Here is a 23,184-nt window from a genome sequence, read left to right as displayed (position 1 = left end):
TGCTGGAAAGATTTCCATCTAAATAATGATTGATATTCATGCATTAGTAATATTTCTCAGTTTCAAAGGATCTACCATATTCATCTTTTAAAGATAACCTAATATAAATTTAGGACCACCAAAATAATTATGCATTAAAGCTATGAAATACAAATTGATTACTACATGTATAAATACTTTGAAATCAAACTTGATTGTTATTCTGTGTTGCTGTTATAAGATATATACAGAATGTCCAGACTGTTGTATATCTTTGGTTACAAATATGTAAGAGCACATAACAAAACATGTTTCTAAGAGAAACATTAAAAATGCACCTCTTGCTACATGCATTAATTAAAATATTAAGTTTCTCGATGGGCCCAGATGTGCTTAAACTGGTTTCTGAAATGTACAGTCGTAACCACAAATCCAGTAAGTTATCTTCTTTAGTACATCATGCTTAATGTAACACAACTCAACTTCTGAACTTTACAACAGTTGCCTTACATGACACATTGACCCCATTCATGCATTAGCAATAGTTCCCACAACCTAGGACATCAACTTCCCTGTAGATATTTGGGTGTTCAGTAAAAATTTCTGCAGAACATTCATGTGGTGATCATTCCAATTTTATATCTGGATGGTGCTAATGTGGGTATCCGTTATGAGTGTACCCAATAGCATAAAAGAAATAATTTTTTAAAGGTAAGTGTCCTGGCTAAGCAAAGACCACGCTGAGATGAGGAATAAGTCTCTAGTGTTTTCTTTAACTGATATTGTAGACAGAAAATCCTACCAAACTGAAGAAGCGTGGGAAAACCCAGACAGATAAACCCCCAAACTCAAGGTGGGTCTGTTCTGGGTTTCTTTGAATGACAGCTCAAAGTCTCTAAACTACGCATGCATTTTCCCCCCTGGATAGGGGCCTCCATCTGCCCACCATCCATATTCATGACAGTAAAAGTACTAATGCAAAGAAGAGGTGTCATCATGTGGCTTTGTTTGCAAATAGGAAGTGTACTATTTCTGTTTAGTGATGCAGTCCCATATGGGCTGTGTATGCAAGTCTGCTAGTACCACAGAATTCCCAAAGTTAAAAGTCCATTATCTCACTGAATTAAGACAGATAAAAATTGACAATATCCAAAACATTTTATTCCTTAAGATGGGTGCACAATTATCAATGGAACAGATTATATCATTACTTTCTGCAGAATCAGTTTAGGTACAATCAAACTGATACGAACTTGGAATGTGAAGTGAAGACTACATTAATGAAATTGAGAAGTAGTTAAGGACAAAAGGTTTGAAATCAGGCATGATGAAAAATGACCCCTGGAGATGCTGCAGAAAATAAAAAGCAACATGGAACACCTTTGATAATGTGGGGAAAAGGAAATAGGAAACTATTAAAATAAAAGTATTGTTTTAATTAAATTAAAGCTTTTGTGGCTGATGGGGGGGTGTATTGTCCTTTTCCTTAAGCATCAAAACATTTTGAACTGATCCTCTCCCTGTTCTACATGAACAAAAGAAAGTGCTTTTTCACACAACAAGAGTCACACATTACAGCAGAATGTATGATGATTTGTGGACTCTCAGGAGAATTGCTTTGATTCATAGAGAATAAGGCTTTTAATAGCTACTGTTACAATGGCTATATATTTATACAGATATATTATCTCTAGAAAAGTAGTTGTCTGGGAACATAAATGGAAGAGCCTTGTCAGTTTACCATAGATATTTAGAGGGTCATTTTGAGAATACAGCAAAGAAACAGAAACAATGCAGAAATAAGCACATAGCTCCATGACTTCTCAGTCATTATATTAAATTAATTCCCTTGTTAATTCATTATTAAAGATTACAGCTAATACACATGTGCAGTCTCTAACTTAGGTGTTGTTTGATTTTAAAATATTGACAATATCTATAAGCCAAAGTACATTCCAGACCAGAGGGAATCCATTTTAAATGACAACTTTGAAGATCGATCAATCAATCAATCAGTGGTCACTGTTTTTTTAAAACAAATTTTATAGATTCCAACATGAAACCTACAATAATATCCATCCATCCATCTATCCATCCATCCACCCATCCATTGTATTGCAGGTAGACCTCACTTCACAACCATTCATTTAATGATGGTTCAGAGATATGAAGGGGCTAAAAATGTTATTTACAAGCTGTCCCCAAACTTACTGTCACACCACCGCCATGGTCATGTGATTGTGATTTGGGCACTTGGCAACCAGCTTGCATTTACAACCAGTTGCAGTGTCTTGCGGTCACATGATCACAATTTTTACCTTCCCAGCTAGCTTCCGACAAACCAAATCAATAGGGAACCATTGATTTGCTTAATGATCACAGTGATTTGCTTAATGACTGTGGTAAAAATGGTCATAAAATCAGGTCCAGTCACGTGATGCCTTGTTTAATGACTGCATCACTTAGCCACTGAAATTCTGGTCCCAATTGCAGTTGTTAAGCAAGGGCAACCTGTAGTGTATGTCTGTGCATATGTGTGTGTGTATAAAGCACATACAACTAAATACATTATGCAAAAAGAACATTTCCATTAAAACGAACAAGTTATCTGAGTTGAAGTAAATAACGAAATCACACATTATTAAGAAACAACAAGGGTTAATTAATGCAAACAAAGGAAGCTTTACAATAAAAACTGTTTGTTTCCTCCATAAAGAAGACAAATACATTTAATGGGTCAGAGTTAACATCCACAAGCAAAGTATCATTTTGTACTAGTGGAATTCAAAAACAGTTTGTTGACCTTTGCAGGTGAAGCAGGTTCTAAGTATTTAAGGAAATAAAAATAGATCTGCAGAATGGGAAACAAGACAAACATGATACAATTATACCCTAATAGAAAACTAAGGGAACGGTCATGGTAACTGATTACTTACTTCTATGAGGAAATGAATGAAATCTTTGCAAATCAGGCTCATTAGTTCATAACGTACATTGTCAACTAGGAGTAAAGATCAAGGATGTGACAGAACAACATCCAAGACTTATCAAGTCCACTGACAGTTATCTTTTCCTGTTAATACATACAGGGAGAAATGATATTTCAAACACCAGCTAAAAGTGTATCACTACAAACTCTCAAGATCTTAGAAAGAATTGGGACATGACACTCATTCATTCTTCCAATCCATAGATGAGGACTGGAAAGTGAAAGAAAAAAATACTGAAAATGACTAGCATTACAAATGGGGTTGATAGCAAAGATATGTTTTCTGGAACTATGGCTGAGTGAGCAAGATGACAGACAGAGGATAAAATGTGTCAGTTTATTACATCATTGCAGTGATGTAATGTACAATTTCATCAAAAGGTTCTTAAACAATAGAAAGAGGGAAGTATTTCCACTATTTGCTAAAAAATATCCAATTCTGTTCAGAAAGCCTAAAGAATAAATTTGGCAGTGCTGTAGAGAGTATCTGGGTTAAGATAAGTGGAACAAATAACAGCCATATTGTTGTTCATGTCTATTCTTATCTTCTACCAAAGGCAATCATATCAACGATGCCTTCCAAAAGGAAATTGTAGATCTTTTAAAGAGGCATTATGTTATAATGATGAGAAACATTGATTAACTCAAAATTTGTTAGAAGAAAAACTCAAGGAAAGTCCTTCCAGCAAATTTTTCACTGGTCCTGCTACAACATTCTCTTCCAGGCAAGTGGAAGAAGACACAAGAGGATCAGCTAACCTGGACTTGATACTAACCATAAAGAAGATTTAGCAGAGGAAATGAAAGTAGGAGGAGCATGTAATGTTGGAGTTCTTGATTTTATAGAAACTAAAACATAATCAAACATGTATCTTGGACTCAGAAAAGCAGATTTTAATAAACTTTGAGCTGTGTTAAATAGGATCCCACAGCAGGAAAAACTAATGGGAAAAAGAACTCAGGATCAGTTGTAGTTCTTCAAGAAAGATACAGTAAATAGTAAAACCATAATTGCATACAATCCCAATAGAAAAAAAAAAAAATGGAGGACCAAGAAAGAACCCAAAGTGGCTATACAGAAAACCTGAAAAGAAGATAAATAGAAGAAATGGAAAAGAGACCAAATCAGAAAGGAAGAATACAGATAGGTAGCACAGAACTGTAGAGGTGCCTGTTAAAAAGATAACTTTTCTAATATAGTATGTGATTTCTATATATATAGTACATATAAAACATTTGACACAGTACCTCATGACATACTGATTAGCAAGGCACTTAACTGTGAACCATACAGTATGACAATTAAGTGGATACATATTTTGCTCAAAAGCCAAAGCCCTTCTGCATAGATTCTTGTCAAATTAAAGAGACGTGTCAAATGAAGTAGCCTAAAGGTAATTGCTGGATAATTTCATTTATGGCTTGGATGAAGAAGTGGAAAGAATGCTTATCAAATTTGCAAAAATTGAATGAAACAGCAAAGTAAAAAGTAAAATTCAAAATGATCTTGATAGGTTGATGAAATGGACTGAATGTAACAATGAAATTTAAAACAAATAAGTACAACATTCTTCACTAAGGAAGCAAACATCAAATACAGAGTTATAGGATAGGAAATACCTAACTTGGTAATTATAGTTATGAAAAAGATTTTTAAACAAGTTGGTTACAATAGTAGTTGGCTGTTAGTGTGACATGACTGCAGAAAAAGGAAAAATAAATTTTATATTTCGTCAAGCAGTTGTATAATATCCAAATCTAAGGGAATTGTTTCACTTTATTTTGCCTTGGTTATAGTTCATTGGTACTGTGGCTGGTACCAAGCACCATGCTCTAAGAACGATTCAGAGAAGTTGGAAAGAGCAATGGGGATGATAAGGGAACAGAAACTGAGCTACAAAGAGGAACTGAAGGAGCTGAGTATGTTTGGCCTTAGGAAAAGGTAAGTGAAGGTACATAGAATAGCACTCTTCCAATACAAAGGCTGTTGCATAAAGAAGATCAAGACCTGCTTTCTCTTGTTCTAGAGTACAGAGCACTGAAAAATGGATTTAAGTTCTTGGAAGAGAAGTTCCTGTTAAATGTGAGAAAAAAGTTCCTAATGGTAACAGCTGTTCAACAGCATAACCAATTACCCAGAGAGGTGATGGTCTCCCCTTCAGTGGAGTTTTTACATGGTAGAAGCTCATTTTATTTAATGAAAACTAAACGTAAGTGTAGATCTTTGCATGCACCATCATCCATTAAATCTGGAAATAATATCATGTCTGAACTCAAGTTAACCGCTATGGTGAAATCAACTGACTGATTAATCAGACTCATATTCATGCGAATTGAATATAGAAATAATTGCTAAAAGTAAGGTACTGTATGTACTAGCATACTGTTCCAATATGTCTAGAAATACACTTTTACATTATTTAAGCAAAGATTTCTGAATTTTAACATCATATCCCAAGTTCAGCAAAACAAACAAACAAACAGGTTTTTTTACATCAACCTTCATCCCACTTTCATTTTACGGCACTATTCTCTAGCTAGTATATGCATTGTCAGCCAACTCGCCTGCTAACTTTGTTCAAAAACTTTTTCACAACCAGAGCCAAGACCGGTCCATTCTCTTTTCAGCTTTACCTCTTGTTGCTTCCACACCCAACTGTTCCCTTTGGCTGACCTTTACAAGTCACAGAAACCAATCCCTGTTTTTCATTCTAGCCTCAAGATTCTCTTGCTCCACTCCTTGATTCCTCCCTCTGTTACTGAAGAATAACTTTTCTTGTTTTCTTTTTCTATTCTACAATAGTAATTATTCTATTACTCATTTAAGCCAACTATAGCTTAAGTCTACTACAGCTTCTCATGTCCGAGTGAGATATAATAAGCACACTTTGTAGGAAATGCAAACAAAATAATTTTGTTATTTGAGCTAAAAGAAATGTATACAAGAGATCACCACTTACCATTTCTGTGCTGCAAAAATAATAGATTACAGTCATGTGCCACAAAGAAAGATAAAAATGGTAATTGTTTGCTGTCAACTAGAGCCCTTGTGATCATCTGGAATTCTGCAGCACAGTTATGGTAGTGATATTTACTGCAGTTTTTGTGCCAGATGCAAAAAACACTCAAGAAACTTCATTATTTGAATGACAAGCTGAGAAGAAAGCACTATAGATTTGGAAAAAATCAGTTATGGGACAAAATGAAAGACAGAAAAAAAAAATCTAAACTGCTAAAGAAATGAAGAGATGCCTATTTGTTTTTGTGATGTACTACACTGAAATATCAGAGTACAGAAACAGAAATGCAACTTTGTTGAAGAGATACATGGAATTAATGATATATGTAATTGCATGTAATACAGATATGGTCTGTATTTACATCAATTTGAGTAGCTGCTCTTCATGGCAATGTAGGAGGAGAACCAAGTCAGTCTCTGGGGGAAAAAATTAGGAGTCTGGTAGCACCTTTTCTAACTAGCATTAAAAGATGTAAAATTTATTAAAAGATGTAAGTTTTCATGAGTTTTTGGTGAAGTCAGCCGCTGCTCATGAAAGATTAGGCCTTTCAGTAAAATTCGTTGGTTAGAAAGGTGCTACCAGAATCCTGCTGATTCTCCATCCTTCATGGTATCTGTGGGAAGCAACTAAGGAAACATATATCACAACCTCATGATGCAAACTCCACCCCTTTTGTATACATGGCACAACATCTCATGCACGTATACAAGGGACATAGCTTGCATTGCAATGCTACAATTTAAGATCCATCACTCTGATGAAATTTCTGGATTCAATTGCTGCTGTCCTTTTAATGAGCAACATACTTTTTTCCTTTCTTCTCTTCTTCTGAGTGAAGCCTAGAGTAAAATTATTCAAATGGCCCAAATAGAAAAGATTCAGAAGTGGGGGCATTCTGCATTCTGAAAATCTACAATTTCATACCTCTTGTTTTTCTGGACAAAACTTTCGTTTTCCAGTTCACTTTTAAACAGATATGTAACTAAAAATTATGCTATGTACTTAACAGGATAAATATGAAATAATATCATTAAAATACTGTCATTCTAATTATGCAATTAAGTTATACATTTTTTCCATATTTTTACTATAATTAATTTTTTCTAGGCTGGAAAACAGCAGGAAAACTGGCAGATAACACATAGCTTTCCTTTGATTAAATCTGTTTTGATGTTTTATTGGAATGTTCTCACAGCACCACAAAAAAGCAAAACAAGAAAAAAACCCTCCAACTGTGCCCAATCCCAATACTTCAATCCAATTAGCTGCCTGGAACTCCACTAAAATTATAGTCATCATCTAACTCCCACCTTTCTTATTCTGAACTATAATTTCTTTTTAAAAAATGACAATGAGAATGACAATAGGAGTTTATGAGCTTTTGTAAAATGCCTCTTCTCCGTAGAGTAATTCAGGATAGAGTTTACAGGATCATCCATCTGACAAAAACAATCAGGTGTAACATATTTTTGCTAAATAAAAAGAAAACTTATCTACTCATGATTTACTTACCTCCCAAATTCATTCCAGCTTGAAGACACTTCTGTAATCTGCAAGCTGGACAGTTTTTTCTTCGAATTTTATCAATTATACAGTCATTCCGTCCCGCACATAAATAATTGTGCTGCCCTGCAATAAACAAAACGCAGAACACAATAAACTCTATTTTAGTCATACACAGGTAAATAAACCATCCACAATACAGATTCACAGCTCTACATGTAAAAACTCCTCCCCACCTTTTGTAACTTTTATTATTTTTAAATCTGCCAGAGCATTTTAAAATAACTGCTCACAACAATTTTGAAAACACACATTCAATATCTATCTATCTATCTATCTATCTATCTATCTATCTATCTATCTATCTATCACAGTAATCAAAACTATTCAACTCCCACTGCAAATCAGGTTGATTGTCAAAATGTACAGACTTTCAGCTGTTTGCAATGAACAAATCAAACAAAAGCAATTGAAATAGCTCAACAGAACGAATGCTTCAAGTGGTGTCCCCAAAGTCAACTGAAAATGCAACTTATAAAATTATTCAACCCCTTCATGGCAAGCATTTCAGTATTAGTAGAGCACCCTTTTGCTGTTATCACCTGCTACAAACGAGATGCATAGCCAGACACCAGCTTCTGGCAGTGTTCCTAAGGAATTGTAGCCCATTCTTCATGAGCAATGGCCTCCAGTTCAGTAATATTCTTGGGTTTGTGTGCTGCAACAGCCTTCTTCAAATCCCACCAGAGATTTTCTATGGGGTTCAAGTCAGGTGACTGTGATGGCCACTGTAGAATCTTCCAGGACTTCTTCTGCATCCAAGCCTTAGTGGAATTTGAGGAATGCTTGGGATCATTGTCCTGTTGGAAGGTCCAATGATGCCCAAACTTCAGCTTCCTTACAGATGGCATGACGTTTTCTCCTAGGATTTCCTGATACTTCAGTGAATCCATCTTGCCATCCACACACTGCAGGTTTCCAGTGCCAGAGGATGCAAAGCAGCCCCAGAGCATCACCGAGCCACCACCATGCTTAACTGTAGGTAGAGTGTTCTTTTCAGCATATGCTTCATTCTTCTTCCTCCAGACATACCGCTGATCCATCAGACCGAAAAGTTCCAGTTTTGTTTCATCAGCCCACAGAACAGAATCCCAGAACTTCTGTGGCTTATTTATATGATTTTGAGCATATCAGAGCTGACCTTTCTTGTGCTTTTGGGTCAGTAGTGGTGTACGTCTTGGAGTTCTGGCATGGGAACTTCTGTGTTTAGTACACATTACTGTGCTCACTGAAACCTCAGTGCCTGTTGCCACCAAGTCTTGCTGCAGGTCTTTTGCAGTCACTCAAGGGTTTCTCTCCACCTGCCTTCTCAGAAATCTGGTTGCACCATTGACAGCTTCCTTTTTCTGCCCCGTCCAGGGAGTGTAACCACTGTTACTTTAACTTTGAACTTGTGAACTATGCTTCCAATGGTGTCTCTAGGAACATTCAATGTCTTCGCTATCTTTTTGTATCCTGTTCCTGGTTTGTGAAGGGCAATGATCTCTTCTCTTACCTTTTTGGACCATTCTTTTGACTTAGCCATACTGTATTTCTAACATGCAGTCAAACGTGACACTCAACAAACCCCTAGCCAGTTCAGGTATTTCATGTGTTCCAGCTCCAGCACACCTGGTGCAATTAATGAAGCCATTGATTAGTTGCATCAGGTGTGCTTGAGACAACACCTGTTTTGCATACTGTATGTGATCATCACATTTATTACAGCCCTAAGGCCAGACACAATAAAACTATACAATAGTAGCAATCTTACATTAATACATATATACATACATACATACATACAAACAAAAGCAATTAATATACTACAATCCAAAATTAATTAAGAATGAAAATACTAAAATGAATTGAAATTAAATACTATGTTAAGAAATTCAAAATCTAAGTGATGGTGTGGCATATTGTGCAGATGGTAGCACAAAACTGGGCAATCTGGGAGGATATTTTTGGGTCCTTGTCTGAAAGAAGTAACATTAGATAGAAATCACTCTCCCTGCCTGGAAATGTCTTCAATAACGGATATATAAGGATTTGTCTAGAATCCTTATATAGGGAACAATATAACAACATTTGGCTTAGGGTTTCTATTGAGCTGCCACCACATGGACATAGTCGAAGATGCATAGGAGTACCCTTAAAATGTCCAAAAAGGACTGCAGAGGCCAGTGCATCCAGCCTGGCTAAAGTGAAAGCTTTACAAAATTTCAGAACTGTGATAGATGATAGATAAGAAGCTGGAACGAACCCTTCTGGCACCTTACTTAAATTTGTTTGGAGATCTATATCCCAGATTCATTGTTTCAGGGAGGTTCAGCATTATCAAATCCTAATAAGCACAGATTTTCCATAGAGAAGCCCAACAGTTTAATTTTATCTAAGGCTTTTTTTAGCCAAGATGACTTAAAATTATCTCTAAATATTAATAGGGATAAATCTATAGGCAACATAATTAACTTTAGCCAGAAGGTAAGAAGAAGGAACCATGCTCTGGCATCCAATGACACTATACCTATTTCTACCCACAGGGTAGCATTTTTGATACTTTCTGGTACCAACAATATGGCTCTAATAAACTTATTCTGGATGATTTCAATAGAATTTAGCTTAGCAAGGGAGCAGATTTGAGAGCCATAGAGAAGCTGAGGGACTACCTTAGCTTGAAAGACCTTGCAAGCTGCAGGAATATAATGGACTCCTTTGGAATGGTAGAATTTTATAATAGCTGATGTGGTATCCTGTGCAACACTTGCCGGATAAAGAAAATGAGTGTTCCAGGATAAGGAAGCATGAAACTGCACTCCAAGGTATTTATAGGTGCGCACCTATTCAGTTGGAGTCCCATTTATTTGCCATTTGTGAACCTTATAGTGGTGTCAGGCAAAAACTAAAACTTTAGTTTTCTCATAATTTATTAAAATTTATGTGTATGTATGTATGTATGTATGTATGAATGTAAGATAGTTACTATAGTATAGTTTGATTGTGTCTGGCCTTAGGGCTATAATAAACGTGATGATCACATACTGTATGTGTGCTGTTGTGATTGATTCTATTCAGTGGGTTGAATAATTTTGAGACTGGAGAAGTCATTATAAGTTGCATTTTCAGTTGACTTTGGGGACACCACTTGAAGCATTCATTGTGTTGAGCTATTTCCATTGTTTTTGTTTGATTTGTTCATTGCAAACAGCTGAAAGTCTGTACATTTTGACAATCAACCTGATTTGCAGTGGGAGTTGAATAATTTCAATTACAACTGTATCTATCTATCTATCTATCTATCTATCTATCTATCTATCTATCTATCTATCTATCTATCTCCACATATTTAAAATCAGTAAACCAAAGGCTGAAATATTATTTACTTCTTAAGTAAAGTATTTCTGATGGAATTTTATAAATTCAGCAATTTATTATGGTATGGACTTTGATGAATTTAAGTTCATTCAGATCACTATGAGTAACTCTGAAGGAGCTATCACAAATACAGGTGGCTGAAGAGGGATAAAAAGTTTAAGCTGTAGTTTTGTATGGCCAAGACAATCAGCACTAAATCCTGTTAAAAACCAAGTAAAGCTTAAGCATGCATTAAATAAGTATAGCCATGATTGTATAGAAAGGCCTTTGACTGTGTCAACTATGTCAAGCTGTTGAATGTGATTATTAAAACGGGATTCCAAGAACATCTCATTGCCCTCATGCAAACCTATTAACAGGTCATGAAGCCACAGTATGGACAGAACTTGGCGAAACAGATTGGCTCCAAGTTGGCAAAGGAGTGAACCAAGTCTGTATACTCTCTCCTTATTTATTCAGCTTATATGCTGAATATGTATTGAGTGGGAGGAAATGAGCATGGTTTTAAAGTTGAAGGAAAAAACATCAATAACCTGCACTAAGTTCATACTACTTTCATAGATGAAAATGCAAATGACCTGCAAGCCCTAGTAATGAAAGTCAAGGACCACAGTGAAAAAAATGGGACTAACAAGAAACATCAAGAAGGCCAAACTAATGGCAACAGCAACAACAACCAGCCTAAGAACTGATAATGAAATGGTAGATAGCTTTTGCCTTTCAGGCCCGACAGTAAATTAGCAAGCAGTCAAGAAATATATCACAGAATAGCTCTTGGTCCAGCAGCCATGAAGGCCTATGAAATGAAACAACAATCAGAATAGTCTAAGAAATGGAATTCCCTGTGACATTCTATAGAAGTGAAAACTGGACTTTGAAGAAGCAGGATAGAAAAAATACAGATGCTTTTGAACATTCATGTTGGACAAGAATCTTGAGAATACCATGTATAGCCAAGAAAACAAACAAATGGATAATTGAACAAATCAACCCAGAGTTCTCACTTCAGGCACAAATGTCCAGGATCAAATTATCATACAAGTAGTCCTCGTTTAGCAACTGAATTGGACAGTCACCATTCACAGTTACAATGATGATAAAAAGTAACTTTGCAACCAATGCCTGCATTTACAACTTTCGCAGTCTCTTTCTCTCTCAGGTCACATGCTTGCCATTACAGTCTCCCCTGATGTTTGTAATATTAAATTGGATATGTTACATCAATAACAATTTAGAAGCCTAAGTGTAAGCATGACATTTTATATTTGCTTCTTTATTTTCCTTCCCGGATTATATGTACTGGGGGTAGAAAAAGTTAAGATGACAATCACAAATGTGCAGTCACACCCCTTTGTATGTGCATGCAATGTTCAAATTATGGGTGTAATGATCAAGTAGAGCAATTTAAAAAGTGTACTCTTTCATAACCCTAGAACTTAACAGTAATACTGTCTAAATAAATAATAAGACAATAAACTACAACATACAAAGCCAACACTCCTTGCACTATATAGACATATTTTACATACAAAGATGAACGGTTCTAATAACATTTTAAAACGTAAAATAACATTTTGAAATAATTTTTAACATACTATGTTGGCATGAACATAGTAACTCTTTTTTTAAAAGTCTGATACGCAGTGCAGAAATTGCAATATGATTAGTATAATATCATATTATACTTTCATAACAAAGTTACTCAAACAGAAAGCTTTAGTAGTCATGAATGTGATTAGTCAATGTTATTTTAATCAACAATCAGGAAATTACATAAAAACAAAAATAAAAGGAAGAAAACAGTAATATTCAGACTGGTATCAGCTGTTGCGTCTTCACTGCAGGAACTCAAGCTTGAGCTATTTTACAGGTGATAAATAAATCTGTATCTTAGAGAACAAGGTTCACATAATAATTATATATTCTTCCTGTGTATTGACACTCTATAGAAGTGGATGAGATGTATATTCTGAACATACCCTATAGAGTTACATTATGTAAGCAATAAACTGTTTTCATCTCTCCAGGACCCCACAGGCAGGCATGCTTTGCTAGTGGGGTATTAGGATACTATCCTGAAAAAGTGCAAACTGAAGGATAATGTACTTAACCCTGTAAAATGCTTTCCTCAGCCTGGGAAAAGTAAGAATGTTGAAATATTTTGCAGGTTCCCAAGAATGCTTTACAACCCAAGTTCCACTGCTCTGAAAGCCTGTTGCCTTCCATCTGTTCTGTTATGTATCATTTTATCTTTGAGAGATTTTTGAGATCTTAAATATGCTGCTGGTAACCCATTTAATGCGATTTTTTTCTACTGCAGTTTTCCAGTTGGAAAAATAATTGTTTACAAAAACTAAATGCAATAAATGTATTGGTTTGTCAGCCAATAGCTAATACTCAGCCTGAACCTCCATTCTGGGCATCCCAGTTTCTGTGATACCCTGGACAAAATCATACTATGCATACGCAATGCACATACAATGCATTACAAATACAATCACATTATATTTACAGCATAAAAAATATAATGAGCCTTAAACTGAACAAGGCATCTGTTGGCTAAACACATCCATGCGAAGCTTTGTCAAATGTTTATTGAAAGTACATTTTACTGTAACTTTTACAAAGTTTCCTGGATCCTTCTTTTAAAACTATATAAAGCGCTATATGCCAGATGAAATCTTCCTTTAAAATGTCACATGGATAAATCTGCTGACAAGATCTTTAAGCAGCACTTCAATTCGATAGGGCAAATTTACATTTTGTTGATTGGAGAATATTCTAAGAAGATTTTAACACATATTTTATCATGTGTATCGAGTTATGATTTCTGACAACAATATAGGATGAATTGAAGTATACTTCACTGCCAACACTGTATAATTATTGGAATCAAATTAAACTTATCAGGAAACTTAGGTTAGAAATAATGAATATTTAACTACAGAACAATTAGAAGAAAAATTAAAAATTGGCAGTCATTAAACCAAATCCAGCATAGTTGCCAGCTCTTTCTCTTTCAACTAAAGGATAACATGGAGATAATATTAAACATTAGAAAGAAGAGGATGCTTTCTTTCAGGATCACATATTGATCAAGGATAGTGGACACTGTGTTTGTAAATCTCCACATTTTGGGGAGATTTTGAAGAATCCAAAACAGTGAGAACAACCCAAATATGTCTTTCCTGTAATGATCAAAGTACATCATTTCCAGCACTTTGCATCATTCCAAATTATGTAAATTAACACACTCATGTAACATACATTATTTGGGAATGAGATCATTATGCCAGTGACGTAAATGTGCACAAATAACATGAAATTAATATAAAATTAATGTAAATTTAACTACTTTTAGCAGCCACAACATATCACTAATCACATAAAACAATCAGAATATGCCTAATTTTTCACTCCTAATGTTTTTGCCTATTATATGCATTAAATCACTGGGAACATTCTAAATGTTAGAAGTACGGTAATTTTGTAGTGGATACTCAGTTTTACTTTATTATTATTTTTTTTTCTGATGCTATTTCGCTGAGGCACCCACATGTACATATGTAATTTTTTCTCTCCTGGAAACTTACCTCCCAGACTTTTTGTTTGTTGGTTTGATTTTGCTCAGCGATAGAAGAATACTGTAGAACCAAAGCCAGCTCTTTCTTCACATCCATAAATTTGTTTCATGCTCATAAATAAACATTAGTAACAGCTTCTTGGCTATATTAACTTCACATAACTTACTTTGGGTATCATTTCACTTTTGAAATGGCTCTTTTAATTATTTGCCCAGCAGAATGAAATAAAAATATGCTGTGGAAAATCAGTGATAAAAAGCCAGCTGGGGGAGCAGAAGCATGCATCTCCTGGAAGCATACTTTACCCACATGATTTTCTGTAGGGCAGCATCCTTGGCAGCCTAACTTAGCTCACTGAAACAATTCTAACTGTTGTTGTACAGACAGACTCATCTAATTCTAGGCCTGCCTTTTTTTGCTTACCCAATTGCTTGTGAAATAAACTTTGCCTGGCAGCTTTGGAGGCATCACCTCCATTCAAATCAGTGCCATTAAATTGCCACACACTTGTAAGCCCTCTAATTAGTAAAACATGACAGCTAAGGATCAGATTGCTGGAAAGGTTATTTGAGCTGAGGTTCAGCACTGCAGAAGCTATGCATTTTGAAACATGGACAAAACATACATACCTGTAGGTGAAATTCAAAGTCCTAGCTCTTGAAATAGCGTTGAAATAATCTCTTAACTATTAATACTATTGACAGTATCTTTAATAAAACCTTTTAAAAGGGTACTGCATCATTGAAAAACAACAACAAAAAAGTTTGCCATGCTGCATGTCTCTGGGTTGGGGGCAGGTTCTATTGACCACTGCATTTTAAACCTAAAAAGGTCTTTTTTATACACTGAAGAATTTTCTCTTCCCCCTTTTAGCAGTTGCCAACTGCCCGGCAACAGCAGCCTGTTTGCATTCACTATTTTAGGCTACATCACATGTTAATTATATAACCTTGTTTTACTGCTCTTGAACTGGTTAGAACAATCTGGGAAATAGATTAGGGCAGTCCCCAAACATTCTGCAATGCAAATTCAGTGGCATGTTCAAGTCCTGACCACATTATAAAATATTGCATATATATTCAGTTTTTCACCATAACTGGTTACTTATTGATAGAGCAGACTAGACCTTGTGATGATTAACTTTTCCAGCCCTGTTTTCCAGTTCTGTGCAACAGTTGTAAAAGTATGTATGGAAATCTGATGCACTGTATCTACAAGTGATTGATCAAAAATATATGAGTGGTTTGCAAAGACAATGGGAGGGGGGCAATAATTGTTGAGCTTCCAATATTTTATACTAGCATACAGGTATATAACAGAAGCCCACAACAAGGTCATGAACAAAAAAAAATTCTACATACTTAAGAAAAAGTATGACAAACGTTGCTTTAAAATTATAGAAGAAAATAAAGTTACTGTATTTAAATTTGATAACTGATTTTCACATTTCCAAAATTTACACATTTCTCTATCAGTGTAATATCTTTCCAACACCAGCATTCTTTCGACACACTGGTACTTCTAACTATAAAATATAACAGGGAGCCTGGGCAAGCAGTACAATCTTATGCACCAGTCTATCCAATCCTAAGCAATCCTTTGGTTCTATTCCATTCCCATTAGGTTCATTTAAAAACTAGTAGTTTGGTTTATCAGCCTATTACAACATAACCCATTTATTTCTAGAAAGCACCAATACTTTGTCTTCCCTTTAAACATGAATGCTTGTATGGGTAGACCTTATCACTGGATGGTTCTATACTGACAGATTACAGTTTTGCAAATGAAAAGATATCTTGCAGCTATATCATATTTTCCCCTTAATAGTTTTTTTCTTCCCCCTAGCTGGAAAAAAATTGGGAGTAGTGGAAGCTGTAAAAGCCTTCTGCAGAATTCTGTGAAAGATGTGGGGGCAACTGCATAAGCCCTCCATGGCTTGGCTCCGGATTCTCTCTCCTCAAGAGATGAAACAGGCCCTCAAAGACAAGTCTTATAGGTGGTTCCCCATCATTATGGAACAGCTTGCCCACAGGGGCCTATATGGCCCCCATACTGTCCATTTTATGAAAATGGTAAATACGTTTTTATTTTGCTGGATATTTGTGTGTGTTTATTGGACTGCCTGATTCTTGGTTTCTTGCCTTTTTAAAATTCTTGGGAATAGACTCTGAAGTTTTATATGGCCCCATTCCATTCTATTTTCATTTATTGAGAAATGCTCAGAGTGATTGAAGGCAGAAACCTCCTTGGAGATACACATTTCTCAGGATTAGATAGAGTAACCCATTCTGTGCCAGCATCTGGTTGAGAAAAAGATCAGGTATTTCTGAATTTTTTGATAGACTGGAAAACGTATAGGTTTGCTGAAAGAATAAAAAAAATGAATTGATGATTTATGGATTTGAAGATTAAGAAAGATGGGGATTAAATCAGGGGGTGAGGGGATTTGCAAAATATTTAAGAGGGAGGAGAGATAATAAGATTGTAATTATCTGTTGAAAAGATTAGAAGTCATTTATATATTTCTTAACTTTAGTTTTTCTTTTTTTTCTTGCACTTTCTTGTTTCTCTTTTCTTCTTTTAATTTCTATTTGTATTTTATTATATGAAAAAATAATAAATTTAAATTTAAAAAGAGGAATAAAAATCAGGTATTTCTGGAGAAAGGGTACAAGTATTTCAACAAAAAATAATGGTTTCCCAGGACTGAAGACACATTTCTTTTGATTACATTTATTGTTGGAAGTAGCTTGTATTATTTTCTGTTACTTATCTTTTAATCAATCAGTCTGAAGCTTCCCTGGTTCCCCACATTTCCCAACATATGAGAGGATTTATATACTGATATCTTAGGATTCATTTATTTATTTTACTGATTTATGGTCAAACACCAAAAAAAAAAAAGGTTACAATTAATCAAAAAGCATACAAGAAAGAATACATCAAAAATACAAATCTGAAAGAAAAAAATTATCAAAGCTATTGCACTATAAAGCATAAAACCAAGAATTATTGAATGGAATTTAGTACACCTTCTATAGATCTCAAATGTGACCCTGTCAGCTAAAATGAGAGTATTCCCTTCCTCTGAGATACCATAACTATGAGTTGGTACAGGCATTATTAGGTCAGTTTGCCAAGCCATATAAAAAGAGCAGTGCAAATGCACATGAGAAACTGATTCTATTTCCCTCTGTGGACAGGGACAATTTTCCTCTTACTAGATATATTGTTGAATCTTCCTTCCAGAAGCGAGGACTGCAAAACATTAGATCAAACAAGTATAAATGTTCTCCTTGTTTTTGGGTGTTAACTACAGACTATGCAAGGGGCTTCCAAACAAACCTGCCCCATGCAAATGGTGGCTGTACTTAAGTCATACTGATTACAATTTTCAAGCCTTGAAAACTCTTCAGCTCTAACCAAGCACTCAAATATTTAGTTGATATGCCAAAAAAGTTTAAATATAGAACAACTCTGAATTCCATGATAATGCAAACTTATCTTGTAAAGTCAAGTAAAATAGGCAGATGCTACTACAAACTCATTTTTAGTCAAATTTCAGGTGGTAAAGGAGCATGTATGTTTCTACAGAGATTAAACCAGATCCCAGTCTTATCAGAGTTCAGATACCTATTGGTCAACTTGGACAGAATACTTGGAGATTTGGATTGGACAGCTTCAACAGAACATGCATCATGATAACAGCAAATCTGCACCCTGATAACAGATGGCTCATGACCTTAGTTCTAAATATTTCTGTTGCATCTGGGACTTAATTATTGCCATTGCAATGGCATCTCAGAAAATAGCATTTCAGAGTTTGTGGACCCAGGTGGTGATGGCCATTTGTCATGCTTGCCAGATTGCTGAGGCTTGAAGAGAAACACTGAGATATTAAACAAACCTTGATTGGTTGATACTAAAACTACTGATCACTGATATGAGATTTTGGTTTTATTATAGCTGACAACCAGTTTTTCCTCTCTGCAACTGAGAGCAAGACTATAAGACTCAATTGTATCATTGAGAGGATAGCTATAATAACAGCATATAAAAGAAACAAAAGAGGTTTGTTGGCCAAAACTTGTCAAAGCTTCCACCAAACTTTTATATTAATATAAAAGTTAAAATGAGAGAAGCAAGATGCCTCCTTGTTTCGGGATGTAATTAAAAGCTATGAAGCAGGAAAGAATGCCACTATAGAGATGATTGTACAGTGAAAGACAAGATGTCCAGAACTCTTGTCTACCTTACAACTAAATCAGTACAAGATTATACTTGACCCATAAGAATTTCATCAAAATTATCCTTTGAAATAAATTTCAGAAAAGAATTCTCTTTTATCAGTTTGAACAAGAAGGTAGGAAAAATGTAGAATAATTTATATGCAGAATATACAATGCAAATATCAAACATTATTTGTAATCATATGATATATTGACCAAAATTTTGAATTTGAACAAGGGACTCAAATTCAAGTCTCACCTAAATACCAACAATTATCTTCAGGAACAAAAAGAAAGGACAATGGAAGTAGATATGTAAGTATCACCAACAATTCAGCCAAACGTGCAATCAACTGCATGCTCCTAATCAAATTACATATTCAGATCAAGGGCTAATTTAAATCACAGAAAGAGAAACCGACAATATGCATGTTTCCCATTTGGAAATAATTTTATGACCATACTTCTTGTAATGTTCTCTTGAATCACTCTGATTCAAGGACATCACTCTGATGTCCTACAGATGAATTGGGGTTTCATCTTCCCAGACATCTTGATTGCCAATGCTGAAAGCTGAAATTTCTAAATATTGGGAAAGTACAAAGTTAGGCAAAAAACTTCAAGCCTCTGGATCTTCAATATAATTACACTGTTATAACTTTAGTGTATATATTATACACTAAAGCTGCAACCCTACATGAGTGCATATGGAGGAATAAGGAAAACATTTCTGAGTAAATATGCAGTAGATGGCAGTGTCAGTAATATTTCTAAGAGCCTCGGGCCTGAAAACCAATGAGCTGCGTATAAAAGTGAAACCTTCTTCAAAACAAGCTCAATTCAGTGTTCAAAAAGAAACTGAAATAGCGTAATTGTGCCAACATATATTGGGGATTCACATATCTTTAATGGTTTCTATATTCCTTTTCTTCCTTAACTCTCATTTTTCACTGACTCCTGCATTGTTTCTGCTTTTAGTTATTCTTACAAGTAAGTTCAAATACTTTGCGGAGCTCAAAATACCTGTTTATAAATGAGGAAGAAACTAGACAATCCCATAAGCTAGGTGAATTCCACAGCTAGAATATTCTGTACAAATATAGAATGGGTGTCTAGTTAAGCTAACAATTAACTTTGATTAACACGATTGATAAATTATAACATATCAAACAAAAAAAGTTCAGTTAAAACAAACTGCCTCTCTTAATTTATCTTCAATATGCAATGCTGCCTATTCCATGATCACTCTGAATGCATGTTCTAAAGTACCTTTTCTCTTTTTTCCAACTTTTCCTCCTTTGTTTTACAGTAATATGCTTTTAATTTTCTCATTAGGCCTTATGTTTTTCCTACTGCATTCATATTTCAATATACATTTTGTTTTCCCTTTATTATACAGTAAAATAGACTTCTCTCTCTCTCTCTCAATCTCTCTCACTATCTAACATGGGCCTCCATCAAACAAGCTAAACTCATTATCCCTAGCCAGCTTGCCAACATCTTATTACTGAGGCAGGCAATTCTTTACAGGTTACAAATAATGGAACAATTGAAAGCACATATATAAACAAGGAAACTTAAATATGCTGAAAGGGACTTGCAAAGCATCATTCACTTTGCTTCCTTTCCTAATAGGGTCAAATAAGAACTATGTTTATACAGAATAGCTTTATAAAAAATATTAATGTTGATCTTGTTTTGTTGGGTTGTTTAGTGAGAAAGGGGTATTAAAGGGAAGATAATATCTGAAGTGTTTTATCATAAATATCACCCCCTTTCAACTGTAAAAGCCTAAATTAAATTATCCTTATAGATATCTCAATTGTTCCAATGCTGTTACCACAGAATAGATTGCACATATTGGCTTTGCAGTTGTTTTAGTATGAGCCAGATAAGTTCACCCTGATTGAGCTGTTTCATTTACTTCAATACAGTAGATAACAATGTTTTCTCTTATGTGAACAAGGAAGCATAGTCTGTAGAGAGCACTGTGTCTGCACTGGGTTTCTGTGGACACATGAAGCACTGAACCATACATGCCCCATTCTCAAGTTCAAAAGCACTTTCAGGAAGCAAAGTAAAGGTAGCTGTTATTTCCTCTATTGCTTGATTAAATGCATAGACCACTTCAATTTGAAAAATTCCAAGACTTCATTTCAAGTGTGAGAGATCATTTGTATCATACATGTAAGATCACATGCTTTCACATCATTATTTAAGCTAGAGGAATTAGTATCTGACTTCTTCTTACTACATTAACATGCCACAGCAATATAAACTGAGAAAGGGTAAACCATAATAGATTTAATTATAATCAAAACATTACAAACCTCTTCAGAACTAACTTCTGGGCAACACTTTTTGAAGATGTCCCAGCTACCAAAGGCCCATCTTTCTGATACACAGAATTGGGAGTCCCTCTGCATTGTATCCAGGCAATGGAAGCCCCAATTCAAGTGCTGCATTTGGCACCCACTCTCTCAGCATTTAAAAAAATAGGTAGACACATTTCTTTAGCCAGGTTGTTAATTGTTAAATGATGTTAGTACCAGAGTTATTGTTAATCAAACCTGTTTTTAAATTTTTATATTGTTTATGTTTCCTTAAAAAAATTGTTAGTTCTTGAGTATTCACTAAAGTAGATAAGCGAGACATCATACATACATACATACATACATACTTAGTCTTATTGTATGATGATTGTGAATCTAAATTGTTGCTTCTAATTACAAAAAACACCATCTCTCCTTGGAATGCATAATAGAGAATTAGAGGAAATAATTATGTCCAAGGTATTATAAATGTAATATACTAGACATAAATGAAACTCAATACATAGTGCAGTATTGGATCTTGTGTCTGTACTTGTTCTATTACAGTGCTTTGACCAATATTATATAAAGATGGGTTTGGTTCACTGTAAAGTTAAAAATACAATTGTTACCAAAAAACTTCCAAGGGAATTAATATTCCCATTAGAAACAGGGCAGCTAATAAAAGAATGGTTGCATTATGAGTACAAATCAAGTAAAATGCATTCTGTAAAGTTATATTGTAAAATGTTGTCTAGATTAAGTTAGCCCAACATTTGAAGTGAAGTATTGTTTTTTACTTAGAAAGCTGACTATAATGAAATATGGGAAAGTATTCATATAGATGATTAGGATATAAATAATCAGGAAGAGACTAAAAGCACTGTGATGTTTTAAAATGTGAATGTAGCCAATCCAACATTAAAATACTTTAAAACCTACAAAAACATAATTAATGTAGTTCATTCAAAAACAAATCAAATGATATATAATTGCTAGGGGAAAAAAGTTAGAAAATAAGAAAAGTTTAGTAATAGCACATCGCTCATATGCAAATAGAAGCAAATTATTGTTCACTAATAATTACATTACTTTAAATACTCCTTTGCAAATACACTAAATATTTTGCAGGTGCAGACAGCTTCCAGAAATGCAAAGAATTAAACATCTTACATGTATAAATAAAGATTGTAAATTTCCACAATTTGGACTGCCATTATTCTAAGAATGCAAAATTCAGCTTCCTAAAAATATAGAACTAAGAGAATATAGTAAAATAAAATTATTTAATATAAAACATAATAGCAGCCACCCCAGAGCAAATATTAAGAAATCAACACACTGAATTTGATCCAATGGCATTATATTCTTACATTTACCATTTCAGAAAAGAAGGATTATTAACACCCATACCCACATTCCTTCCATGCATACCCAAACTCTGCTGTAGGAAAGTCTTAGAACCTTCCAATTTAGATCTGAGGTATGTGTTCATTGGAGTTGGGCACTAATAAATTCAAACAAGCAAGCAAGCAAGCAAGCAAGCAGAGAAATCCCATCAGCAAGTGAAAATGTAATCTCTTAACAGTGGCTCTATTCCACTAATATTAAACAATATGTACTCTTTAGTTACACCTACTATTTTCAAACTGCAAAGGAACCAACACATATATGAACACACAGAAAATGTAGTATTACTACAATAGAATATTAGTGGGAAATATCACAATACCCTTTCATTATACTATAAATTTTTATAACTGTTAAAACTTTAAAACTGGCCGTGAGGATCGTCTGGAGCTGCTGCTTGCCTACTTCCCCTCCCTGCAATGTAGTGGCATCCCTGCTGACTTCCTTGACTCTGCAGCCAAGCTTGTGGCAAAGTTCCCTAGACTTTTGATTCTGAGGGACTTCAACTTGCCTTCTCCAAATAGGGTAGCACTCCCCTTAAGAAAATTGGTACGCAATTTGAGTACAATCTTGGATTCATGGCTCCTGCTCAAGGAGCAGATGGCAGCCATGGCTACATAGGCCTTTGCCCAAATTCATTTTGTGTGCTAACTGTGCCCATTCCTAGATCAAGAGATCTTGATCATAGTTGCCCATGCCTTAGCCATTTTCCCTTAGGACTCCAGCAAAGTGCTATATGTG

The 23,184-nt window shown here is 34.9% G+C and overlaps 1 protein-coding gene across 3 annotated transcripts in view; it reads right to left on the bottom strand.

The window, feature by feature from the left end:
- Positions 1-23,184, bottom strand: part of NR3C2 (nuclear receptor subfamily 3 group C member 2) — a 172,709-nt gene that overhangs the window by 42,141 nt on the left and 107,384 nt on the right. For all 3 annotated transcript variants that reach the window (XM_063310299.1, XM_063310297.1, XM_063310298.1), the window contains exon 4: positions 7,501-7,617. In XM_063310299.1, coding sequence (XP_063166369.1) covers positions 7,501-7,617 — 117 coding nt within the window. The remainder of the gene's footprint in view (positions 1-7,500; positions 7,618-23,184) is intronic.

This window comes from Candoia aspera, chromosome 8 (genome assembly GCF_035149785.1).
Source record: "Candoia aspera isolate rCanAsp1 chromosome 8, rCanAsp1.hap2, whole genome shotgun sequence".
NCBI classification, from domain to species: Eukaryota; Metazoa; Chordata; class Lepidosauria; order Squamata; family Boidae; genus Candoia; species Candoia aspera.
The sequence above is the reverse complement of the archived record's forward strand: the minus strand, read 5'-3'. Positions and strand labels throughout refer to the sequence as shown.